Here is a 27,474-nt window from a genome sequence, read left to right as displayed (position 1 = left end):
CTCCAGGCACGCCTGGAAGAAGCGGACCATTTGCATCCCTTCCAGTCGGGATTCAGGCCTCATCATCGGACTGAAACTGCCTTGGTCGCACTGGTTCGATGATCTCCGGCGGGCTAGGGACAAATGTGAGAGCTGTTTCCTAGTTCTGCTGGATCTCTCAGCAGCATTTGATACCATCGACCATAACATCCTTCTGGAGCATCTTGAGGGGCCGGGAGCTGGGGGCACTGTCATAGAGTGGTTCCGCTCCCTCCTCCTGGGCCGTGTCCAAAAAGTGGTGGGGGGGAATGAGTGTTCAGACCCCTGGGCTCTCACTTGTGGGGTGCCTCAGGGTTCCGTCCTCTCCCCCATGCTTTTCAACATCTACATGCAGCCGCTGGGAGAGATCATCAGGGGGTTTGGGCTGGGTGTTCATCAGTATGCAGATGATACCCAGCTCTACCTCTCTTTCAAATCGGAACCAGTGAAGGCAGTGAAATTTCTGTGTGAGTGTCTAGAGGCGGTTGGAGGATGGATGGCGGCTAACAGATTGAGGTTGAATCCTGACAAGACAGAAGTACTATTTTGGGGGGACAGGAGGCGTGGTGTGGGGGACTCCCTGGTCCTGAATGGGGTAACTGTGCCCCTGAAGGACCAGGTGCACAGCCTGGAAGTCATTCTGGACTCGCAGCTGTCCATGGGGCCACAGGTCAATTGTGTGTCCAGGGCAGCTGTTTATCAGCTCCATCTTGTATGCAGGCTGAGACCCTCCCTGCCCGCAGACTGTCTCTCCAGAGTGGTGCATGCTCTGGTTATCTCTCGCTTGGACTACTGCAATGCACTCTATGTGGGGCTACCTTTGAAGGTGACCCGGAAACTACAACCAATTCAAAATGCGATAGCTAGACTGGTGACTGGGAGCGGCCGCCGAGACCATATAACAGCGGTCTCGAAAGACCTACACTGGCTCCCAGAATGTTTCTGAGCACAATTCAGTTTTCCTGCTGACCTTGAAAGCCTCGGTCCAGTATACCTGAATGAGCGTCTCCACCTCCATCGTTCTTCCCAGACAGTGAGATCCAGTGCTGAGGGCCTTCTGGCGGTTCCCTCGCTGTGAGAAGCCAAGTTACAGGGAAGCAGGCAGAGGGCCTTCTCGGTAGTGGCACCCGCCCTGTGGAACGCCCTCCCACCAGATGTCAAAGAGAAAAATAACTACCAAACTTTTAGAAAACATCTAAAGGCAGCCCTGTTTAGGGACACATTTAATGTTTAAGAGATTATTGTATTTTAGTGTTTTTTGGAAGCCGCCCAGAGTGGCTGGGGAAAGCCAGCCAGATAGGCGGGATATAAATAATAAATTATTATTATTATTATTATTATTATTAACAACAGGAAGGAAACAACAGAGCATTGTGGAGCAGATCATATTTCTGCTGTCTCAGAGGAGGACATTTCCCTTTTTCTTTTAGGGTCCAGTGTGCTTTGAAGATGTCGCTGTTTGTTTCACGGACAAGGAGTGGGCGTTTCTGGATCCTGACCAGAGAGCTCTGCATAAGGATGTCATGGAGGAGAATTGTGGGATATTGGCCTCTCTTGGTAAGGCTCCCTGTGGGATCGTCCTATCTGCCTGGAAATTCAAAAAAATACGTCTATGTGACGAACCTCATATATTTTCACAGAGCTCAGCAGCGCCCCCTACAACACCTGGGAACCTAACACCCCCACAAAAAATAGCAAATTACAGTCTTTTCTGTGAACAATCTTCCTCCAGTTCTGCCTCCTTCTACCACTATTGGCCTGGTCTGAACTGCGCAGGCATCTTAAATGTCAGCTTCAGAGTTGTTAGGAAAGATAAGTAGCTTCTGGGAACCTAACACCCCCACAATAAACAGTAACTTAACAGTTTTTTCTTTGAACAATCTTCTTCAAAATATTCCTTTTTCTACCACGATTGGGCTGGTGTGAACTTTCCAGGCCATCTTCAGTGTCAGCTTCAACCTTCCACAATTTTGACCACTACTATATATCAGACAAAACAACATTCAACAGCTCTTCAGAATCTAATAATAAATATGTTGGTAAAATGACAAACAACACAGGTAATGAACACACACCCAACTCGTTTCATTTCTTCTCTATTTGTTCCTGAGGCTCTAATCCCTTTTTGTCTCCATTGCAGATTTTGATGAATTGGAAATAGAGAGCAAAGGTGAGCACGATAAAATCCCCAGGGAGGAGAAGCCACGCAAAAATTTGGAGTGTGGAGAAAGCTGCAGTCAGAGCTCCCATTCCACTTCCCATCAAGAAAGTCTCATTGGAAAGAAACTGTATCAGTGCATGGAATGTGGAAAAAGCTTCAGGAAGAGCTCCTATCTCATTTCCCATAAACGAATTCATACAGGGGAGAAACCCTATAAGTGTGTGGAATGTGGAAAGAGCTTCACTGATAACTCTTCTCTCACTTCCCATCACAGAATTCATACAGGGGAGAAACCCTATCAGTGTGTGGAATGTGGTAAGAGCTTCAGTCAGAGTGCCCATCTCACTTCCCATCAAAGAATTCATACAGGAGAGAAACCCTATCAGTGCGTGGAATGTGGAAAGAGCTTCACTCGTAGCTCCTCTCTCACTTATCATCAAAGAATTCATACAGGGGAGAAACCCTATCAGTGTGTGGAATGTGGAAAGAGCTTCAGTCAGAGCTCTGATCTCACTAAGCATCAAAGAATTCATACAAGGGAGAAACCCCATCAGTGTGTGGAATGTGGAAAGAGCTTCACTGGTAGGTTCTCTCTCACTTATCATCAAATAATTCATACAGGGGCGAAACCCTATCAGTGTGTGGAATGTGGAAAGAGCTTCCGTCAGAGCTCCGATCTCACTTCCCATCAAAGAATTCATACAGGGGAGAAACCCTATCAGTGTGTGGAATGTGGAAAGAGCTTCACTCGTAGCTCCTCTCTCACTTATCATCAAAGAATTCATACAGGGGAGAAACCCTATCAGTGTATGGAATGTGGAAAGAGCTTCAGTCAGAGCTCTGATCTCACTAAGCATCAAAGAATTCATACAAGGGAGAAACCCTATCAGTGTGTGGAATGTGGAAAGAGCTTCACTGATAGCTCCAATCTCACTTCCCATCAAAGAATTCACACAGGGGGAAAACCCTATCAGTGTGTGGAATGTGGAAAGAGCTTCACTCACAGCCACAGTCTCACTTCCCATCAAAGAATTCATACAGGGGAGAAACCCTATCAGTGCATGGAATGTGGAAAGAGCTTCACTCATAGCTCCTCTCTCACTTCCCATCAAAGAATTCATACAGGGGAGAAACCCTATCAGTGTGTGGAATGTGGAAAGAGCTTCACTCACAGCCACAGTCTCACTTCCCATCAAAGAATTCATACAGGGGAGAAACCCTATCAGTGCATGGAATGTGGAAAGAGCTTCACTCATAGCTCCTCTCTCACTTCCCATCAAAGAATTCATACAGGGGAGAAACCCTATCAGTGTGTGGAATGTGGAAAGAGCTTCACTCATAGCTTCGATCTCACTAAGCATCAAAGAATTCATACAAGGGAGAAACCCTATCAGTGTGTGGAATGTGGAAAGAGCTTCACTGAAAGCTCCTCTCTCACTTCCCATCACAGAATTCATACAGGGGAGAAGCCATATCAGTGTGTGGAATGTGGAAAGAGCTTCACTGAAAGCTCCTCTCTCACTTCCCATCAAAGAATTCATACAGGGGGAAAACCCTATCAGTGTGTGAAATGTGGAAAGAGCTTCACTCATAGCTCCTCTCTCACTTCCCATCAAAGAATTCATACAGGGAAGAAACCCTATCAGTGTGTGGAATGTGGAAAGAGCTTCAGTCAGAGCAACGATCTCACTAAGCATCAAAGAATTCATACAAGGGAGAAACCATATCAGTGTGTGGAATGTGGAAAGAGCTTCACTGATCGCTCCTCTCTCACTTCCCATCACAGAATTCATACAGGGGAGAAACCCTATCAGTGTGTGGAATGTGGAAAGAGCTTCAGTCAGAGCTCCCATCTCACTTCCCATCACAGAATTCATACAGGGGAGAAACCCTATCAGTGTGTGGAATGTGGAAAGAGCTTCACTGATCGCTCCTCTCTCACTTCCCATCAAAGAATTCATACAGGGGAGAAACTTCCCATTAAAGAATCCATACAATGGTCAGAAAAACCATTATACAGCTTTAGGAGCCAGGCAAATCCGCACCTTTTTAACCAGCCTTTTGGCTGATTGACATCTAATGCCCTTTTAATATGTGGTGGGTTTTTTAAATTTTTTTTTATGTTGTAACCATCCTGAGACCTGTGGGTGTATGGAATAGGAGCCATCTCTTAAAGGCCTAGGGGTCTTTGCCCCACCCCCAATAAAATATTTAAGGATGCCACCCCCCAGTTTTTGGTGTGTTTTTTCATACACAACCTTTTATTCTTCTGCAACTTGGCATACAATTTCTTTTTCAATTTGCCCTCTTAAAAAAACAAACAAACGCAGAAAGGTCATGAGGAAAACAAAATACAAGAAGATACAAACATGGACAGGTCCCATCTTTGCGGGCAAAATGGAAAAGTTGCTTTGAAGCAGGCTTTCCCACACCTGGGTCCCCAGCAGCTCCCGGACTACAGTTCCCATCTTATATATATAATTTTATTAATTTTCCAAAACGGTTATACAAATTGCACAAATTTCCATACATTTGATTCCTTTTTGACTTCCTTTGGCTTCTCTGATAATCATCCATATTTACCTCTCAGTTACGCATTTCTCTGATTATATTGCCATTGATCTTCCCTCCCACCTCTATTGCTTTTTAACAATATATCTCAACTTTTACAGTGCTTCTTGGAACCCCGCCAGCGTTGTTTGCACATCACATATTCTTTCTAATGGCATGCATGCTGTAAAACAGAAGAGCAGTCAAGTACAACCTTCCTAGAGTGAACATGTTTACACATGGGGAGGGATGTTTGTCCAGCCAGCAGGTCAACTTCCTGTTTCCTTCTGGGACAGACTTCCTCTGCATGTGACTAGAGGTGGGTGTGGCCTCACCTGTGCAGGTAATGACAAAAGCACAGGGCAGGGCAGCCATCTCTCTCTGACTACATGCATCAAAGACACAACATCTATTAAGCCAGAGATGCCCTCTTGGCTTCCAGCCAAGAGAGGAAAAAGGGACTGTCTTCTTAAGAGATAGACTCCAAGTGTATGTTACTTCATTAAGCTAAGTCTGCCTTCTGGGATCTGATTGTGAACAGAATGTGAGTAAACTCTTTTCATATTTTGTAAAAGACTGTGTCGTCTCTTCTATTTTATGAGGGAATAAGGGGAAAATACCAGAACAGTTATTATAGAGGCTTTAGCGAGCCTGAGCAAACGCAGATGCTGCAAATTTAAAATAAAAGGGAATGTTACTCTGCTGATATTGTGGAAGTTGTTAACACAAGTTGGATAAGGATATACTCTGACAACATATCCTTTCCTGCATCCCTGAACATTCCCACACATGCATCGTATGATGGATTGTGCAAGGCAGGACTTACCTGGCGCTCCACCAATATTTTATCCAAGTCAGCACCACTGGGTCATGTGGTTTCCAAGTTAAAGACATAAATCTCCCTCCTTTGCACAAGTTCCAGCTTGTCAATATCCTCATTTATGCTTTTTAAAATTTATTTGCCCTTCATCTGAAGTTTTTACAATATAAACATACAGGATGAAAGCATGGCTTTCTCAAAAACAAGACAAGCCAGAGAAATCTCTCCTTTTCTCCTTTTTTTGGATGGAGTTACAAACTTTGCTGATCAGTGGACTGTTGTGGAAATTGTGCATCTCGATTTCAGTAAGGCTTTGGACAGAGTCCTCTGTGATATTTATGTGAGGAAGCTGGTAAAATGTGGGCTGAATGAGGTATATGTCTTAGGACATCAAACTGGGAAAGAGGATTTTAAACTGACTGAAGAGGTTTTATGCCCTTGGGAATTTGGTCTCTTAAATCTACCCCTTCGCCTTCAAAATGAGACTGAATGAGGTAACTGTTAGGTGGATTTGACTGACCGAACCCAAAGAGGACTCCTTCATGGTTCCTCCTCATCCTGGGGAAAAGTGACCAGAGGGGTGCTGCAGGGTTCTGACCTCGGCCCGTTGTTGTTCAACATCTTGATAAATGACATGGTTGAAGGAAATGAGGGGATGCTCGTCACATTTGCAGATGACACGAAATGGATCATGATGGCATCCTCTCTCTTCTTCAGCAACTGACAGGGAGACAAAGAACAGTGCAAAAGCACAGCAGAGCGAAAGAGATAAGACCGACTTCCGTTCTTACACTTTCCAAGCCTAGGAAAGTAAACAGGGGCATGTGACATACTAGCCACATATCCAGCAACGGGAGGAGTGAAATGCTAACACAGCAGACATGATTGCAGGTGATATAAGGGGGAAAACCTGCTCCTTTTTCCTTATGGGGTACCCAAGGGCCCATATACAGTCCTTTTGTAGGTTCTCTATCGGTAGGAGAAAATAACAGAGACCAACCAGAGAATATTGAGAAGCAAAGCAGCTAGTAAGCCTGTTCTTTATTAACTTTTGCAACAGGGTTCTCCACCCACAGGCAGGACAGAGGAGGAGGACCCCGAGCCATGTGTGCAAGCCCTTATATAGACATTTTTAATTGCCCAACCTGGAGTCCAAGACCACCCCCAGAAACTGTCAGGATATGAGTACAATGCAGCTGCAAACTGGCAGCTCAGTGTTTACATCATATGATGTGGCTAGTCCTGGGAAAGAATCTTCCAGGCAGTTCAGGGGATTCACAAGGCTTTGTTCTCAGTGTAATATGAGACCTTCCTGTTGCGTATGTGAAGGAAGTCTGTGTCACTTGCTCGGAGGAGACTGAACTGATCGGACATGTTTTTTGTGGAGATGTACAGTCAGAAATAAACACGATGTAAAAAGCCTTTCTGACTAGCTTCTTTCTCCTGCTGGTATGCAAAGGGGGTGTGCATCTTCCATTCCGGGGAATGTTGCTATGGGGGCCAAGATGGCGTCCGGCACTCTTCTTAGCTGCGCCACTGCTGCCCGTGCCGGTAAAAACCTCCTCCAGCCTCTTTGGCCCTCTTAGCAGAGTTTACACAGCGGGGAAAAACTGTTGCTTGTGTGGGAATAACTCAGACTGCAAAGCAGGCTTTTCTCTTATCTCCAATAGCCTTTAATCAGTAGAATAACATCGCAAATTCAGCCCGGCAAATTGGCTGGCATTCTCACCGCTTCTCCGCAAAAGCGAAAGGAAAAAGACACACAGAGAAACACTCCCCTCTGTGAACATAGCCATGCCTCAGAATGTGAGACGTCACTCAGAACTGTTTAACCCTGTCAGTTCTGATTCTCCTCACACCCCCTCTCGTCTCGCATCCTGAGGGAAACTGTGAGGACACATCTACAGATCTCTTTGAGTTCAACTCCTTTCCCATTGCCTCTTGCCCCTTCCTGGCTTCTGTCTCAGGCAACTGTTGAACCTCCTCAAAACTCTCAGGTTCGCACTGTGCGAAACCAACCCACGCGCTGGTGACCTGAAACCTCTCAGGTGGTATCCCCTTCCTGGTGCGTGCGGACCATCTGAGCACTGTCTCAGGTGCTCCTTCTGGCCCACTGGGGCCAACAAGTGATTCACTGGTACCTGAAGACTCCCCCTCTGACTTACTGCGTCTTCGGGCCTTCTGAACTTTGCTAACGGGAGACGAAGGCTCACTCTTGGGCTCTCTTTTAACAACCTGTGGAGATGCCCAACCCTGTTCTTGACCTTGGTCAGCGACCTGGTCCTTATCAACAGGTTCAGCTTCTGCCTCTCCCTCCTCCTCAGAATCAGACAGACATTCTGAGAGAACGTCAGGATTCGCATGGATCCTTGACCAACCATTCTGCTCACAGAACTCAGCATTTCTGCTAACTAGAAGCCTGGACTGATCACCATCTGGATATGCAAACTTCCACCCCTTTGTCCCAGGCTCATACCCACAAAAGATCATTTTCCGGGACCTCGGGTCACCTTCCTTTCGTTGAGCCTTTGGTACAGGCACCCAGGCTTGTGAACCAAACACACGGAAGAAATGCAGCTTCGGCTTCTTTCCGTGGAGTAAGAAATACGGGGTGTCAACCTACCACTGAATTGTAGGACCTGTTCATCGTGAAATTGGCCTTCTTTATCGCCTCCCCCCAAAAACTTTGAGGCAAACCAGAGTCAAACAGTAAAGCGTTAGCTGCTTGAGCTAGTGCCTTGCTCTTGCGCTCCGCCACACCAATCTCCTGAGGAGAATTAGCACCCGTCAACCAGTGACGTATTCCCTTCTGGCGGAAGAAACTCTGCAGAGCAGACCCAGTGACCTCTGCGCCTCGGTCACTCTGAAACCCCTGCACCTTGGTGGAAAACTGTAGTTCCACTGCCGCAACCCAATCTTTGATCAGTTGCGCTGCCTCGCTTTTCCATCTCAGCGAGAAGACCCAGCCGGTTTGGGTAAAATCATCTGTCAGCGTCAGAGCAAATCTGGCCCCGCCAAACTCTCTGGCATGGGCCCAAAAAGGTCTGAGTGCACAAGCTCAAAAGGCTTTGTGGTTACCCTCTCCAACCTGGGATAACTGCACCCTTTTACCTTTGCCCTTCTGCATGCCCTACAATCTAGGGATCGGTCACATGCTTTTATCTTGCACCCTACTGTGTACTGGGGCAACTTCTGGATATCTTCCCAAGAGCCATGTGACATTCTCCTGTGCCACAAATGAGCACATGAATCATGAGTGGGAACGTTTGCACACTTCGCCTGTGCTCCCTCAGCGTCCCTCTCACCCTCCAGAGGTGTCTCCAGAATAAAGAGATTGTTCTGACATGCAACACTGACGAGTTGCCTCCCACCCCTGGAAATAGAACAGACATTATTTTCAAAGCAAACCTTGTACCCCTCCTGTAAAAGACAAGATACAGATAAAAGACAATGTTTCATCTCAGGCACAACGTAGACCTCCAGCTCTGCCTGCAAGAAAGAAACAGACACATTTCCAACAGTGGTCAAATGTCTTTGTGACCCATCAGCAAAAACAACTGTTTTCCCAGTTGAAACAGCTCTGCAGTTCCACATCTCTCCACTAGGTGGCATGAGATGATGACTCACTCCAGAGTCTATGACCCAGCGCAGCACTCTCTCCTCACTGGAGTTGTCCTTTATCATTGCCATAGCAGCAGCTAGGTGATAAGGATTGTCCTCCACACATCCTGTGTCACGTCCTCCCTGCGCTTTCCCACGCTGGCCTCCTTTCCTGGACTGGCTGCCATGGAAACCTGGCTGACTGCCATGTGAAGCGACCTTGGAGACATCCTGCCCAGCCTCTCTGGCTCTCCGGGGCAGGAACGACTCATATGGTCAGCAGAATTGCAGATAAAGCAGCGACGAGTGGAAAAAGCCTGAACCGTGCCTTCCGCTGGCCTGCCCCCCCTGCAACCGGATGGGCTCCCTGTGCCAGCTCGGCCCTCTCTTAGACGGCGTTCCTGTTCATCACTCAAGCGTCCTGTCACATACGCCAGCGTAAGATCTGCGGGATTCATCGATTCCAAAGTTAGACACAAATTGTCATAACTTTTGTCCAAAGAGCTGAGCAAAATATAAACTTTCAGTTCCTCAGAAAAGTTGACTTGCAGCAGCCTCAGCTGATTGAAAACAGAAAGCATCTCAGTCACATGCTGTCTGATGCTATCCCCAGGACGCAGCTTCATCTCAAACAAGCTTCTGGTAGTGTGGATCTTTGCCCCAGCTGTGGTCCTGTGATGCACTCTCTCTAGTGCCTGGTAGGCCTCATGAACAGTCTCCAGCCCCTCTACCAAAGGTAGCTGTGAGCCCTCCAAACTGAGCACGATAGCTCCTAGGGCTTTGTGATTTCTTCTCTGCGAAGCATGGGCAGCTGCAATATCTGCTGCCGAAGCATCAGCCGCAGCTTGCTGTGGAGGCCCTTGGACCGCCTCCCACAGACCCTTGGCTACCAGCCATGCCTTCAGCTTCCTACTCCACTCCTCCCAATTCTTTCCATCTAATTTTTGAAAAGGGACGGAGTATGAATCCTGGCCGTCTGCCATCTTCTCCCCCAGGGCTCAGCGTACTCACGTATCAGCAGCTGCTCCGGCACCCGGTTCTGCAGACCAGCTCCTCCCCAGCGAGCTCCTCTCTGCCTCAAACGTTAGGCACAGCTCCAACTGGCTCCAGCTTCTCAGCTGGCTTCCCTCACACACAGACACATCACAGCAACAGCTTCAAAGCTTGGCTGACCTACATAACCTATGGGGGCCAAGATGGCGTCCAGCACTCTTCTTAGCTGCGCCACTGCTGTCCGTGCCGGTAAAAACCTCCTCCAGCCTCTTTGGCCCTCTTAGCAGAGTTTACACAGCGGGGGAAAACTGTTGCTTGTGTGGGAATAATTCAGACTGCAAAGCAGGCTTTTCTCTTGTCTCCAATAGCCTTTAATCAGTAGAATAACATCGCAAATTCAGCCCGGCAAATTGGCTGGCATTCTCACCGCTTCTCCACAAAAGCGAAAGGAAAAAGACACACAGAGAAACACTCCCCCCTGTGAATATAGCCACGCCTCAGAATGTGAGACGTCACTCAGAACTGTTTAACCCTGTCAGTTCTGATTCTCCTCACAGTCGCCTATCAAGATCTCCCTGGACTGTCCGGGATGTCAGCCAGAGAGGATCACCGGTAAACAGGCCCCAGGAGCAGGGAGAGAGGCCAGCCTCACCCAAGGGGGCAAATTTTCCAACAGAAACATCATACCTACATCACAGAAAAGGTGGTCTACAACAGAAATCTGAGTGTTGTTTTTACCTTGTCTGCCAGGTTACCTGTTAATGACCACTTGACTAGATTACCTGGGAAGGCTGGCTATTCTTTTGTAATGATAATACTTCATTCCTGAGCCAGGTCACAGGCTCACCCTATTCCAGTGTTTCCCAACCTTTTTTGGGCAAAGGCACACTTGATTGATGAAAAAAATCTCGAGGCACACCACCATTACAGCCCCGTGACGTCAGCGCGCAGCGTCACGCCGGGAGGGACGCACGAAAGTGTAAGTTTCAATTTTTTCCCCTCCCCCTTGCCGGGGAACCTCCAAGCTTTGGGGGTGGGGGGGGAGGAGGCAGCAAAGTGAGGGACTGAGGGACTCCTCCAACTCCTCCTCCTGCTCGTCCACGGCCGGGTAGAGCCGCTTGAGGCGCCGCTTGAGCTCCTTCTCCTGCTCGTTCAGGGCCGGGTTGCCGCCGTGAGCGGAGGCGGCGTGGGGGACTCCGCAGGTCAGGGCGAGTCGGCTCGTCAGCTGCCACGACAGGAGCAGGGCGGGCGGCGAGGGGGTGGCTCGGTGGGGGAGATCCCCCTCGGATCTGCTCCCTCTCAGGCTCGGTCGGCGCTGTCACGAAGCGAGACGAGGCTGGAAGGCGCCGCTCTCCTCCTCCCTCCGCAGCAAGCGTGGCCTGGCGCGAATCAAATCGCCGCTCCTGTCCCGGGCGCTCAGGTGGGCAGCTCCAAAGGGGCGCCCGCGTGCGCCGGCTTGGGGTGGCTGCCCAAGCGCCTTCTCTCTCTCGCCTCCTCCCACGAGTTCGGGGTCAGCCTCCCGCTCCTCCTCCGCTTCCTCCTGACAGCCGCCGGGGTCTTTGGTCGCCGCAGCCTCCTGTCCAAGAAGCACCTTCGCCCAGGCAAGGACGCGCGCGGAGCTGGCGAGCGCCGAGGGGTGGGGCTCTCGCGCCCGCTTCCCGAACCAGGAGGGCCGGGTCGCCGCCGTGAAGGAAGGGCGCCGGGGCACTGCTGCTGCTGCTGCCGCCGCCACTCCCAGCAGGCATGGGCCCAGCTGAGGCGGCGGCGGCTGTTGTGGTGGTGGCGGCGATAGCGGGCGGAGGAGGGGGCGGCGGCGGGGCCGAGGTGGGCGGTGGCGGCAGGTGGAGCAGGAGGGCGGCCGAGGCCGGTGAGGGAGTAGGGTTGCCCGGGGCTTGAGGAGCCGTCGCCGGGAGTTGCTGCTGCTGTTGTTGCTGCTGCTGCCCGGACATGCCGGCCTCCTCCTCGTCCGCTGTCTCGCGCTCCTCCCTTTTGCGCGCGTTGCCCCGCCGCCGCCCCATTGGCCGGGTCCTGTCAGCTGATCCTGTGTTATTTCCTCTGTGTGTGTGTGAGGGGAGAATGGAGAGAGAAACCTCAGCACCACCACCGCGGAGCCGCCCCCGGCTCGACGCGGATCCTCGCCGCCGCCGCCCCGCCTCTCGCCGCCCGACTCGCGGCACACCAGGCAAGGTCTCGCAGCACACTAGTGTGCCACGGAACACCGGTTGGGAAACACTGCCCTATTCACACCTTAAATGTGCCCTTAAGGCAGGATTTGTGAGGACAGAGACAATGGGGAGGTTTCTGCATTTCCTTTGACCTTGTAGAGAAATATTTGAGGTGAGTGAAAGAGTCAAAACGGCTTTAGGACTTTTCCTGTGGGTTTTGGACATGTGGTTTATATATTTATATATGTGTTTGCTTGGTACATTTAGATCTCTCTCTCTCTCTCTCTCTCTCTCTCTCTCTCTCTCTCTCTCTCTCTAACCTAAAATTTTTTATAACAATTCCCGCCTTTGGGGATATAATTTTTTTCTAAAAAATTGCTGCCCCACAAATAATAACCTGGTATGTTGTAAATGGATGCCTTCGTTTAAATCTTGAGAGACTGCATGTGAGGCCTCTTAAAGCTGTTTGCAGATGTAGCAGTGCACATAGCTGGACATAGGATATCACATAAAAAAAACACATGTTGCATTTTGTTCCTAAATTACTTGTGGCATTCTAGCACTTTGGGAGAAACATTCTCAATAGTGGTCTATGCTTTACATTTAACGGGAAGGTCAAATAATGAGTGAAAAACGCAGTTTGTTTTGTTTCTGCCTTTTTTGTGTTTTCCCAGGTGTCAAAGCTAGCTCTCCTCTGGACTCACACCTCCATCATATCACAGCAGCAACAATCTCTGGTGAATCCCTGTAGGGTTTTCATATTGACCATGTCACCTTGTAGTGGCACAGGTTTGGGCATTTAGTGAGAGAGATGTCTTTGCCTTGGCCTTTCTATGAGATTTTTATTATTATAGGCTCTGGTCTTGCACTCTAGGGAAGTTGTTCAGTTGTTCCTAAGGGACCAAAAAGCTAATTGCAGCCTGGATACACTTGCCCAATTCTAACGGAGTCCAATTAGAATTTATATAGCCCCATGGTTTGCCGACATGGAGTTCTGGCCCCACCTGGTAGTGGCGGTCAGCCTGGACCTTGTACGCATCCTTGGCCTGGCGCAGTTGCTCCTGTGATGGCCTGGGAATCTGATTCAGAGGCTGAACCAGAGGAATCCCAGCCTGCACAGGAGTCCCCGCCTCCAGGGCCGGCTGAGCCGGGGCAAGGCCTTGAATCTGAAGGGCCCACACCTGTTCCGGATCCTCAGGAGCAGACACCAGATGAATCCACTCTGGCTCTGGGGGTGATTGAGGACCCATTGCCTGCAGGTGCTCCTCTCCCAGCCCTGTCAGGGGAAGGCAGGCACATGGACGTTTGCTGCTGGTTTCCAGGAACGGTCCTCAGATCCATACCCCTTCCAGTCTATGAGATACTGCAGCTTTCCCCTGCGGTATCGGGAGTCCAGAATGCGCTCCACCTCGTACTCAGGCTCCCCCGAACCAAAACTGGCTGCGGTCGGGGACGGTTTGGGTGGAACTCGTCAGGCGGGGCCACCGGACTCAGAAGGGATCTGTGGAATACTGGGTGAACCTTCAGGGTTGCGGGTAACCTGAGACGGAATGCCACAGGCGAGAGCTGGTCCACGATGGGAAACGGGCCGGTGAAACGGGCGTCCAGCTTCCGCGAAAGTCAAGAGGAGTGGAGGTGGCGAGTGGAGAGCCATACCAGGTCACCGACGTGGAGTTCTGGCCCCACCTGGCGGTGGCGGTCGGCCTGGGCCTTGTACGCCTCCTTGGCCTGGCGCAGTTGCTCCATCAATAGTTGTTGCTGAGACTGGAGCTCCTGAAGCCACTATGTCACTGCAGGGACCATGGATGCTGGCAACACATCCGGGAACAGCTGCAGATGATAACTGTAACTGGCCTGGAACGGGGTCTGCTGGGTGGATGCGTTCACCACGTTGTTGTAGGCGAACTCTGCCAATGCTAGGTGGTCGACCCAGTCATCCTGCTGGTAGCTGCAGAAACACCGGAGGTACTGCTCCAGCACCGCGTTCGCCTGTTCCGTCTGGCCATCGGTCTGTGGGTGGTAGGCTGATGATAGACATCTGTCCCGAGGGTCTGGTGCAATGCTCACCAGAAATGGGATGTGAACTGCACGCCCACGCTCGGACACCACACGCTCAGGTAGGCCGTGCAGGCGGAAGACATGCTGCAGGTATAGCTGAGCGGTTTCCTTAGCTGTGGGAACGGATGGGCAGGGGGCACAGTGCACCATCTTAGTGAAATGGCCAGAGAAAACTAGGAGGCAGGTACAGCCACGAGACGGGGGTAAGTCCACTACAAAGTCCAGCGAAACCGTGTGCCAAGGACGTGGTGGGACTGGCAACGGCTGAAGTAGGCCGGGGGGTCGCCCAGTAGGGCCCTTGGCCCACCGGTAGACGTAACAACCAGCGATGTAGCGAGCCATGTCAGCCTTCAGGCAGGGCCACCAAAACTCGCAGCTTACCAAATGGGTGGTCCGATAGCGCCCAAAGTGTCCCCCTGCTGGGGCATCATGGGTCACCCAGAGAACCTCAGCCCGCAGTGGCCCTGGCGGGATGTACAGGCGACTGTGGTGCAGCAGAAGGCCCTGGTGCAAGACCAGCCCCGGATACTGAGGGCATGACCCTTTGGCCAGTTCCCGGAGTCATTCCTGGGCCCAGGCGTCGACCCACTGCTGTTCCCTCACCCGAACCTGCAGTGGCTCAGCCTCCTGAGTGGCCAGGAACGCAGCCGGTGGTAGGATCGTGGTTGGTACTGCTTGCTGTACCGTGTCTGCGGCGTCTTCAGGTTTCTGGGACAGGGCATCCACCTTCTGGTTTTGGGAGCAAGGGATGTAGCGGATCCGGAACTGGAACCGGGAAAAGAACAACGCCCACCGGATCTGCCTTTGGTTCAGCTTGCGGGTGGTCTGGAGGTACTCCAGGTTCCGGTGGTCGGTTCTCACCTCCACCGGGTGTTGTGCCCCCTCAAGATGGTGGCGCCAGACCTCAAAGGCCACCTTGATGGCCAGTAGTTCCCACTCCCACACGGTATAGTTACGCTCCGCCAGAAGGAGCTGGCGGGAATAGAAGGTGCAGGGTAAGAGTGGCGCATCAGCGTGCCTGAGCTGGCTAAAGGATTGGGTTAAACTGGAAAATACGGAGCTACTTGATTTGGAGGGCTTCGACAACTGCTTCAGTTGGCATGCCTATTTGTGGAAGAACAAAATGAAAGTACATAAAGGTTTCAGTAACCATATCTTTAGAGGGTTGCTAATTGAAGTGTGGGAAAGATATAAAAACCTGCTGGAACCGAAAACACCACACTGGCTGTCACCTCTTGAAATAACAAGTATAAAAGTCACTAATATGAGAAGCAACTGGGCAACATACAACCAACTAGTAACGAAGGTAGATGGAAAGTGGAGAACCAAACCTTATGATCAAATAAAAGAATATGTCTATGATTGGCTCCACCACCAACAGGTAAACCAGATGCTTAGCAAGGATATTAAAGAAAGAGGCTATGCAGACAAAGACTCTAAATTTCAGACGGAGATAATAAACAACAAAGTGAAAAATATATCTAAGATGTATAGAATGCTGTTAGACTGGAATCTAGCCGATGAGGAAGTCAAATCAGTGATGATCCGCTGGGCAAAAGATATAGGCCATAGTATACAATTTGAGGACTGGGAAAAGTTATGGAAGGACGGGCTGAACTTTACGGCGTGTACTGTGATAAAAGAAAATGTTATGAAGATGTTTTATAGGTGGCACCTGACACCTATGAAACTCTCAAAAATGTACAAGGTGGATAACAAGTGTTGGAGGTGCAAAGAGGTAGAGGGCTCCTTCTACCACATGTGGTGGGAATGCCGAAAAATAAAACAGTTTTGGGAGAAGGTATATACGGAATTAAAAAAGATACTAAAGTACACGTTTATAAAGAAACCGGAAATCTTCCTATTAGGGATACTACGACAAGAGATAAAAAAGGAAGATCGCAGATTGGTATACTATGCGCTCGCGGCAGCAAGGGTTGTAATAGCTCAGAGGTGGAAACAGCAGGAAACCCCAACAGTGGAGGAGTGGAGATCTAAACTATCGGAATATGCAGAGCTCGATAAACTAACGGGGAAAATTAGATATATAAAAGACCAAGTGTTCACTAAGGACTGGGGAAAGTACGTAGATTATCTGGAATGTATAAGTGAAGGGCAAATAACGCTAAAGGGATTTAAAGATGTACTGTGATAGATTATGGGATATTGTGTAAGGAAAATAGAGAACAAAAGTAGGTATAATGGCAATATCAACGATGAAACGTGTAACCTTATCTACTGCTTCGAATGATTTGCGGCCAAGCTGAAGGAAGTCCTGAAAGATATAGCCACGAAATAGGAGAGTTAAGAAAATAATAATTTTGTGTATTTTTGTATTTTTTATTTATTTTTACTGTATGTTGTTTTTCTTTTATCATTTTTTGTGTACCTTTTCCTTTACCTGTGTGTTAACTTTTGTTTTTCTTTATGGAATATCTAATAAAAATTTATATCGGGAAAAAAAGAGTGGCGCATCAGGTCCATGCTGCTGAGACAAGACGGCACCGAGAGCCGTGCTGGAGGTGTCGGTCTCTACCACAAAGGGTCGAGAGGGATCAGGATGTTGCAAGATCGCCGCTCTCTGGAAACAGGCTTTCAACCCCTGAAACACCTCCTCTGCCTCCTTGTCCCAGGAAAATGGTGTCTTGGGGCGCAGTAGCTGGGTCAACGGGGTGGTGTGATGAGCATAATCCGCAATGAAGGTCCGGTAATAGTTGGTGAACCCCAGGAATTGCTGTAGGTCCTTGCGGTTCCAAGGTGCCGCCCATTCCCGAACTGCTGCCACCTTCCCAGGATCCATCTGCACCCCATCTGGAGAGAGTCGGTGACCAAGGAAGTGTACTGACCGCTGATGGAACTTGCACTTGCTGAGCTTCGCATACAGGCGGTGCTCCCGCAAGCGCTGCAGCACAGTCTGGACATGACCCTCGTGGCGAGCCGGGTCACGGGAGAAAACCAGAATGTCATCCAAGTACACCACCACGTACTTGTCTAGCAAGTCCTGGAACACATGGTTGATGTACCGTTGGAACACAGCGGGCGCGTTGCACAACCCGAAGGGCATAACCAGGTATTCGTGTTGAATGGTTTCTTTAAATGTAAAGGTTCATCATTGTTCCACCCGATGTGTATGTCTTTAAGGGGCCAGAGCAAGGGCCAGAGCAAAATAACGAGACCCAGCTTTACAGCTGTGAAACATAGCAGGTGCTGCTGAGTTGTGTTGATTAAGCTGTGTAGTATATAAGGAACAGCACCTAGCTCTCCCATTACCCTGGGGGATGGGTTGGTGGTTGGGTATGGTTTGTTGATGTATTTAGTGTACCTGTTCTGGCTTGTCCTAGAGTGGCACCTGATGATGGGCGGCGAAGGCAGAGTCCATATAGGAGAGGGTTGCCCCCGAATCTACCAGAGCATGGGTGAGAATCTAGGGCACACCAGGAGGGTATAGATGCACCAGGACCATGAGGTGTTGCAATTCCACTGGTGTGGGCCCATCATGTGCTGTTTGGGACCCCAGGTAGCAGGGCCTTTGGCTACCGGGGTTGGTGGTTTCCCTGCGGCCGGCACCTTCTCGGGACAGGATCGAGCGTAGTGTCCGCTTCCGCCGCAGTAGACACTGGTTCCCCTCCCGACACCGCGTCTTCTCCGTGGGGGAGAGGCGAGGCCGTGCTGCCCCGAGCTGCATAGACTCCTCCGGCAACTCGGTTGTGGTCGTGGACCTGCTGGTAAAGACTGGAGCCGGAAGCCGGGAGTGCTGGCGGTCCCAGGCCTGACAACGGTCCTCCAACCGATCGTCTATCTGCAGGCTCCGCTGAATGAGGGCGTCCAGCAAGTTGGGGCGATCCATCATGGCCAGCTGGTCCAGTATCTCATCCGAAAGCCCCTCAAGATACTGGTCCCGCAGTGCAGAGTCATTCCAGGACAAGTCCTGCACCAACAAGCCGAAATTCTGTGGTGTAGGTGGCGGCTCTGGACTTGTCTTGTCTCAACCGACAAATCGCCCGATTGGCTTGGTTCCCCTTCATAGGGTTGCCAAACGCAGTCTCCAAGTGGTTACATAGTCTGTCAGCAAAGGAGAGTCTTGCCGGAGCAATGGCAAAGCCCACTTGGCCTCCCAGTCCTTCAGCAAGCTGATCAAGAAGTGCACCTTGGTGCGTTCGTCAGGAAAATTCCGGGCTCGTCCCTGAATATACAGCTTGGCCTGGGCGAGGAACATGGGAAAGCTGGCCGGGGACCCATCAAATTTATCTGGCAGGGCCACTGGGTACTTGCCAGAAACTGGGGCGTCGGCCCCAGGAGCCAGTAAGGCATCCAACTGCTGCTGAAGCGCCGTAACCGCATTGCTTAGCTGCAATGGTGGACAAGCAGTGGCAAGGACCAACCAAGTCTCTGTTACACATGCCAGGTCAAATCCTCCATCCATGATCCAGTCATGGATGGCAGTGGTCTTATGAATCATTGACCTGGCATTGCACAGCAGCACCTTCAGGTCATGTGGGTATCCCTTGCTGATTCTAGTATCCATCCAGTCAGGACCAGACCCGGAGGCAGGGATAGTCCTCAGACAATGACTAAACCTGCCCCACATAGTCTAGTCTTAGCGTAACTCCTCCTCCTACCCGTGATCACTGAGATCGGTTGTACCAGTGCATCCCCCCCTATGGAACATGTCCCAGCCATTTTGTGGGCTGGGGCCCACTCCCTGGCAGCCCTGACCCCTCCCCTTAAGAACAAAATAACACCTTAAACAAACAAACAAACAAAACCAATAAAGCAATGCAAACAAAAAAACTGTAAAAATTACAAAAACAACAAAATCAAAAAAATTCCCCAAGCCCAACCAAACATCCACCCCACCCCCACCCCCCACATACAAAAAAATTCAAAAGAATTTTTTAAAAAACATTTTTAAAACACTCTGTGTCCCTCCAGCAGTAACAGCAACTGTGCTAGTGAGGCCTGTCAGGCCCCGCCATGGGCCAGGTGGTAAGTGGCAAGAGCAGGGCCCTCAGACACTCACACAGGAGAGTCTTCCTGGGCAGCAGAGCGCAGCAGTCCCTGTGAGGCTTCAGGCCCCACCCCAGGCTAGATGGTAAGTGGCAAGAGCAGGGCCCTCAGGCACTCACACAGGAGAGTCTTCCTGGGCAGCAGGCAGCAAGCCGCAAGCAGTCCTTGTGAGGCTTCAGGCCCCGCCCTGGGCCAGATGGTAAGTGGCAAGAGCAGGGCCTTCAGGCACTCACACAGGAGAGTCCTATATAAAATTGTCTATATAAGAGCTTACATGCATGGCTCGGGGTCCTCCTCTCTCCTGCGTGTGGGGGAGAACCCTGTTGCAACAGTTAATAAAGAACAGGCTTACTAGCTGCTTTGCTTCTCAATATTCTCTGGTTGGTCTCTGCTATTTTCTCCTACCGATAGAGAACCTACTAAAGGCCTTACTGAAATTGAAAAACACTATTTCCACAGCAGTCCACTGATCAACAAAGTTTGTAACTCCACCCAAAAAAAGAAAAGACGAGGTTTCTCTGGCTTGTCTTGTTTTTGAGAAAGCCATGCTTTCATCCTGTATGCTTATAATGTAAAATCTTCAGATGAAGGGCAAATACATTTTAAAGAAGAATAAATGAGGATATAGACAAGCTGGAATATTTGCAAAGGAAGGAGATTTATGTATTTATTTAATCTGTAAACCACCCGACCCAGTGGTGTCAACTTGAATAAAATATTGGTGGGGGCACAATCAATCACATGATGCATGCACACCATTAGAATGGCAATGTCTATAATGGCAGCGACTTTTTTAAAAAAGTAATATTTTGCGCCCATAGTTCAATTTCTCATCAGCTCCCCTTGCCCCAGAGAACACTTCTAGCATTCCATCTCCTCTACCTGTGGCATTGTTCAGCAGTGGGGAAAGTGACCTCTTCACACTGGATGTCCATTTGGTATGGCCCTTTCCAGGTTTGGTCCTGCCCCTTGTGTTTGTCTTTCATTTGTTCTCCTGTGTGTGTTGCCAGTAGAAGCCACAATTCTGTGGGTACTCTAGGTGGTGCAGAAAGCACCTAGAAGCTGACTAGAGGTAGAAGTGCCAATCAGACTTCAGTTTTGTGCTCTATAAATTCCAATTAGGAGTACTGGGAGTGGTTCAGATTCTGGGACAGTGCTTTTGGCCAGCAGAGGGTGTCACAGGGCCAGCCTACTTTCCCTTTAAAGCAAATTTGGGTCTCCAGCTGTTTTTGGACTACAACTCCCATCATCCCTAGCTAGCAGGACCAATGAGGAGAGACAATGGGAACTGTAGTCCGGGAGCTGCTGGGGACCCAAGTCTGGGAAAGCCTCCTTCAAAGCAACTTTTGCATTTGGCCCGCAAAGATGGGACCTGTCCATGTTTGTATCTTCTTGTATTTTGTTTTTCTCATGACCTTTGTGCGGTTTATAAAAATTTCTTTTTTAAAAAAATAATATTTATTAAAGTTTTAAATGTTACAAAAAGAGAAAGAGATAATTCCAAGTTAAACAAAAACTTAACAACACATCACAATAAAAAAAGAAGAGAATAGGGGGGGGGAAAGGTTATAAAAAAACAGAAAAACAGAAAAATAGAAACAATTAAGAAACACAACGAACCTTCCCGTAACTTATCTTTCATTTACTTGTTTCCTTGAACTCCTCACACCTCGCTTTTTTGTATTCTAGTTCAGTTAGCTATTTCAGCAAATCCTTTCTATCTTTCCCAATTTTTATCCTATAATTTATCTTAATATAATGTAACTTTACCTTTCCTCCTTTTCTCCATTAACAATCTATTTTTACTTACTCCTTTATAATATTTCTGCTAAAGCCACATAACTTCATTTCAGCCTCCTTCTAACATTCCTTAATTTTACAATGTTTCTGTAAATAATCTTTAAATTTCTTCCAATCTTCTTCCACCGACTCTTCTCCCTGGTCTCGGATTCTGCCAGTCATTTCCGCCAATTCCATAAGGTCCATCACCTTCATCTGCCATTCTTCCCGGGTGGGTAGATCTTGTGTCTTCCAGTACTTTGCAATAAGTATTCTTGCTGCTGTTCTAGCATACATAAAGAAAGTTCTATCCTTCTTTGGCACCAATTGGCCGACCATGCCCAGGAGGAAGGCCTCTGGTTTCTTCAGGAAGGTATATTTAAATACCTTTTTCATTTCATTGTAGATCATTTCCCAGAAAGTCTTAATCCTTGGGCATGTGCACCAAAGGTGAATGTGCCTTCAGTCTCTTTACATTTCCAGCACTTATTATCGGGCAAATGGTAAATTTTTGCAAGCTTGACTGGTGTCATGTACCACCTATAGATCATTTTCATTATATTCTCTCTTAAGGCATTACATGCCGTAAATTTCATACCTGTGGTCCATAACTGTTCCCAGTCAGCCATCATAATATTATGTCCAACATCTTGTGCCCATTTAATCATAGCAGATTTCACTGTTTCATCCTGAGTGTTCCATTTCAACAGCAAGTTACACATTCTTGACAAGTTCTTAATTTTGGGATCTAACAGTTCTGTTTCCAATTTTGATTTTTCCACCTGGAAGCCAATTTTTTTGTCCAGATTATATGCCTCCATTATTTGATAATAATGGAGCCAATCCGACACTCTATTTTTTAGTTTTTCAAAACGCTGTAGTTTTAATCTATCTCCCTCTTGTTCCAGAATTTCCCAATATTTCGGCCATTTGGCCTCCATATTGAGCTTTTTCTGAGCCTTCGCTTCCATTGGTGACAACCACCTTGGGGTTTTATTTTCGAGCAAGTCCTTATATCTTATCCAGACGTTAAACAGTGCTTTTCTGACAATATGATTTTTAAATGCTTTATGTGCTTTGACCTTATCATACCACAAATATGCATGCCACCCAAATACGTTGTTAAAACCTTCTAGATCCAGCACATCAGTGTTTTCAAGAAGCAACCATTCTCTCAGCCAGCAAAAAGCGGCTGATTCATAATAAAGTTTAAGGTCTGGCAGGGCAAATCCACCTCTTTCTTTAGCATGTTAGTATCTTAAATTTTATTTGAGGTTTCTTGCCTTGCCAGACAAATCTAGAAATATCTCTCTGCCACTTCTTGAAACAATCCATTTTATCCAGAATTTGCAATGTTTGAAACAAAAACAGCATCCTAGGCAGTACATTCATTTTTATCGCAGCAATTCGGCCCAGCAATGATAGCTTCAGATTTGACCATATTTCTAAGTCCTTTTTCACTTCCATCCAACATTTTTCATAGTTATCCTTAAACAAGTTCACATTCTTGGCAGTCATATTGACCCCTAGGTATTTCACTTTCTTAACCAATGTTAATCCTGTCTCCTTCTGAAACCTCTCTCTCTCAATCACTGTTAGGTTTTTCTCTAACACCTTAGTTTTCATTTTGTTCAACTTAAAACCCGCTACATGACCAAATTCTTGAATTAGTTCCAGTACTCTTTTAGTACTAGACTCTGGCTCCTGTAATGTCAATACCAAATCATCAGCAAATGCTTTCAATTTGTACTGTTTAGCTCCGACTTGTATACCTTTAACCAATTGGTCCCTTCTAATCATGTTTAGAAGGACCTCCAGGACCGATATAAAAAGCACTGGAGAGATTGGGCAGCCTTGTCGTGTTCCTTTCTCTATCTTAAATTCTTCCGTCACTACATTATTCACAATTAATTTACCCTTTTGTTCTGAGTAAATTGCACCTATACCATTTCCAAACCCTTGACCAATCCCCATCCCTTGTAAGTTTTTCCTCATGAAATTCCAATAAATATTGTCGAAGGCTTTCTCCGCGTCCACAAATATCAGAACTGCTTTAGTATTAATATTCACTTGTAGTTTCTCTAAAATGTTAATTATGTTCCTCGTATTGTCAGACAAGTGTCTGCCTGGGAGAAAGCCCGCATGATCTTTATGAATTTCTTCTACTAACACCTTTTTTAGTCTTTTAGCCAAAATATCTGCAAAAATTTTATAATCCACATTAAGCAAAGATATGGGACGGTAATTCTTAAGCTGTGTCTTCTCAGACTCTATTTTTGGTATAAGTGTAATATAAGCTTCCTTCCACGACTCTGGTGCCCTTTTCCCTTCCAATATTTCATTACAGACTTCCTTTAAAGGTTGTACTAACCATTCTTTCAAGGATCTATAATATCTTGAAGTCAAACCATCCGTTCCTGGGGATTTACCTAATTGCATGTTCTGAATGGCCCCTTCTACCTCCTGATCTGTTATTTTATAATTCAACATTAACTTATTTTCTTGAGAGATTTTTTATAATCCGTTTATTTTCAAAAAACGGTCAATGTCCATTTCTTTCTGCATCTCCTGTGTATATAGTTGTTTAAAGTACCTCTGGAAGCACTTTCTGATCTCCGCTGGATTCTGTATATTCTTTCCTTCCACTTCCAAATTTGTAATAATATTAAGTTTTTGTCTTTTTTTCATTTGCCAAACCAGCAGTTTTCCGCATTTATTTGCCGATTCAAACGTCTTTTGTCTCATCTGTTTAATTTTCCATTCTATTTACTGATTCATCATTTTCATATATTGTACTTGATATAACTTTATCTCTTTCAGGATCTCCTGCGACTTTGGTTTCATTCTCAATTTCTTTTCTCCTTCCTTTATTTTCTCCAGAATTTTATCTTTTTTCTCATTTTGGACTCTCTTCTTAATTGCATTCTGTTGTATCAGAAATCCTCTCATAACCGCTTTGCTTGCGTCCCAGATTACTCTTTTTTCAACAGTGGTGTTCATATTTATCTCGAAATAATCTCTCAGGGTTTTTTGGGCCTTCTTAGTCACTTCTTCATTCCTAAACAAAGTGTCATTCATCCTCCATCTAAAGGAACCAATTGGTGTTAGTTTCATTTCCATCTTCACAGCATTATGGTCGGAGCAAGTTTTAGGGCAGATTTCCACTTTTCTAATCTTCAGAGCCAGCCCTCTAGTTGCCCAAATTTGGTCAATTCTTGTCCATGTCATTAGGGCCTCAGAGAAGAAAGTTCCCTCACTTCCCAAAGGGCTCTTCATTCTCCATGTGTCCACTAAATCCATATTGTCAGTCATATCAAAAAAAGTTTTTGGTAGTCTACCATCCTTAGTAACTACCTGTTGTAGATACCACTCCATTCATGTCCCCCATCAAAATTATATTGTAGTCCATGTAATCCTTCATCCTGGAGAAGAGTGACTGGCACCCCACTAGTCACTCTTCTCCAGGATGAAGAGGAACCATTGATGAGCACCCTTTGAGTTCGGTCAGTCAGCCAGTTACAAATCCACTGAGTGGTAGCATAGTCAAGACCGCATTTTACCAGCTTCTTTACAAGAATATACATGATGTAGCCTACCTTGATTTCAGCAAGGCATTTGACAAGGTGCCCCATGATATTCTTGTAAAGAAGCTGGTAAAATGCGGTCTTGACTATGCTACCACTCAGTGGATTTGTAACTGGCTGACTGACCGAACCCAAAGGGTGCTCATCAATGGTTCCTCTTCATCCTGGAGAAGAGTGACTAGTGGGGTGCCACAGGGTTCTGTCTTGGGCCCGGTCTTATTCAACATCTTTATCAACGACTTGGATGATGGACTCAAGGGCATCCTGATCAAATTTACAGATGACACCAAACTGGGAGGGGTGGCTAACACCCCAGAGGACAGGATCACACTTCAAAACGACCTTGACAGATTGGAGAACTGGGCCAAAACAAGCAAGATGAATTTTAACAGGGAGAAATGTAAAGTATTGCACTTGGGCAAAAAAAATGAGAGGCACAAATACAAGATGGGTGACACCTGGCTTGAGAGTAGTACATGTGAAAAGGATCTGTGGTCCCAAGCCACAGAGAGGTTAGGCTGGCCTCAACTAGAGCCAGGGCTTTTTCGGCTGCGGCTCCAACCTGGTGGAACGCTCTGTCACAAGAGACAAAGGCCCTGCAGGACTTGACATCTTTCCGCAGGGCCTGCAAGACAGAGCTGTTCCACCTGGCCTTCGGTCAGGGCGCAGCCTGACTCCCTCCTTTGGCAATCTTTACAAAACTTTAGTTTATGGTTGCCATCAATTTTGATTTTAATTCATTTTTATAATGTTTTATAATGTTGTACTGTTTTAGTGTTGTTAGCCGCCCTGAGCCCGGCTTTGGCTGGGGAGGGCGGGATATAAATAAAATTTATTATTATTATTATTATCTAGGAGTCTTGGTTGACCGCAAACTTGACATGAGCCAACAGTGTGACGCGGCAGCTAAATTAGCCAATGCAATTCTGGGCTGCATCAATAGGAGTATAGCATCTAGATCAAGGGAAGTAATAGTGCCACTGTATTCTGCTCTGGTCAGACCTCACCTGGAGTACTGTGTCCAGTTCTGGGCGCCACAGTTCAAGGACACTGACAAACTGGAATGTGTCCAGAGGAGGGCAACCAAAATGGTCAAAGGCCTGGAAACGATGCCTTATGAGGAACGGCTAAGGGAGCTGGGCATGTTTAGCCTGGAGAAGAGGAGGTTAAGGGGTGATATGATAGCCATGTTCAAATATATAAAAGGATGTCACAGAGGGAGAAAGGTTGTTTTCTGCTGCTCCAGAGAAGCGGACACGGAGCAATGGATCCAAACTGCAGGAAAGAAGATTCCACCTAAACATTAGGAAGAACCTCCTGACAGTAAGAGCTGTTCGACAGTGGAATTTGCTGCCAACCAAGGAGTGTGGTGGAGTCTCCTTCTTTGGAGGTCTTTAAGCAGAGGCTTGACAACCATATGTCAGGAGTGCTCTGATGGTGTTTCCTGCTTGGCAGGGGGTTGGACTCGATGGCCCTTGTGGTCTCTTCCAACTCTATGATTCTATGATTCTAATCCAACAGAGTCTCATGTAACTTCTTAAAAAATTCCAATTTCCCCTCATTTGGTGCATAGATGCCTACCTATCAAAAATTTCCTTGTGATTGGATTTCAATTGCAACAAATCTTCCTTGATCATCTTTAAATTTAAGTTTCGGTGATAGGCTCTCCTTTGCATAAAGTACTACTCTTTTTTTAAACTTTTTCTGATGAAATAAATTCATGGCCCACTCTTTTATTACTCAGTATTTTCCTATGTAGGCTTGTCACATGTGATTCTTGTAGACAAATCAAGTCCAATTGTTCCTTTTTCAATAAATGACTCTGTGCCTTTTTTCGGGGGAATTCAGTCCATTAATATTCCAACTTAATATTTGCAATGCCATGATGTGATTACTCTGATTTTCCTCCAACTACACCCAATGCTTGCTCTTCTTCTGTTGATATCACTGGATTGTCCAGTCCGAAGGGTAGTTTGGTTATGTCCAGTATTCCTTTTTTTGGTGATCTTCTGTCCAATGCTTTTTGTTCTGGTCCTCTATCAGGTGATCTTCTATCCGATGCTCTTGACTCTTTTCCAGACCCCTTCTGCAGATCTTCTTCGTAATTATTCAAAAAATTAGCTTTATCTTCTACTGATTTTATTTTTAAGAGTCGTCAACAGGCTCATCACAGCTATCTGCCAATCACCCATTCCCACCACCCTTCTGAGTAATACCCCTCCCCACCTTCTCACTATATAGAAAGGTCTGGTGACTTCTGTTTCAGTGTATCTGAAGAAGTGTGCATGCACACGAAAGCTCATACCAAGAACTGACTTAGTTGGTCTTTAAGGTGCTACTGGAAGGAATTTTTTTTGTTTTGACTATGGCAGACCAACACGGCTACCTATCTGTAACTGATTTTATTTTTATTTTCCTTCCTTTGAAACTGAAGAATAGGCCTTGGGGAAATTCCCACCTAAGGTTAATTTTGTTCTTTCTCAGCAGGGCAACCAAATCACTGTAAGTGGACTTAAGATCCAAAAGGTATTTTGGGATGTCTTTAAAAATCTCCACTCTTGACTGTAGTACTTCCAAAGGATTCTGATAATGCCAACCCAAAATTTTATCTCTCTCTTTTTTAGTTCGGAGGGTAATCAAACAGTCTCTTATTCTATTCTTCTCTTTCTTCCCTCCTCTTCCAAGTCTAAAGGCAGTCACGATTTTAAATTCATCCTGTTCCAAATCCAAATCCCAAAA

General features: G+C 47.3%; 2 protein-coding genes and 1 long non-coding RNA gene across 3 annotated transcripts in view; 2 read left to right on the top strand and 1 right to left on the bottom strand.

Annotated features, from left to right (window-relative positions):
* The window catches only part of LOC309368831 (uncharacterized protein), a gene marked incomplete at its 3' end in the record, with an annotated part of 138,170 nt that extends 133,922 nt beyond the window's left edge, over positions 1–4,248 (top strand). Inside the window, exon 5 of the mRNA XM_081909137.1 lies at positions 2,159–4,248. Coding sequence (XP_081765263.1) covers positions 2,159–4,248 — 2,090 coding nt within the window. The remainder of the gene's footprint in view (positions 1–2,158) is intronic.
* LOC309369108 (uncharacterized protein) overlaps positions 1–27,474 on the top strand; it is a 91,057-nt gene that overhangs the window by 8,944 nt on the left and 54,639 nt on the right. The window lies entirely within an intron of this gene.
* Positions 10,705–12,950, bottom strand: LOC309369401. Its single transcript, XR_014168094.1, has 3 exons — positions 12,628–12,950; positions 12,374–12,586; positions 10,705–10,984 (listed from the first exon to the last, which is right to left on the bottom strand). It is a non-coding gene; the product is annotated as an uncharacterized lncRNA (long non-coding RNA).

Source organism: Podarcis melisellensis (genome assembly GCF_964234715.1).
Source record: "Podarcis melisellensis genome assembly, chromosome: 4".
Lineage (NCBI taxonomy): Eukaryota > Metazoa > Chordata > Lepidosauria > Squamata > Lacertidae > Podarcis > Podarcis melisellensis.
The sequence above is the reverse complement of the archived record's forward strand: the minus strand, read 5'-3'. Positions and strand labels throughout refer to the sequence as shown.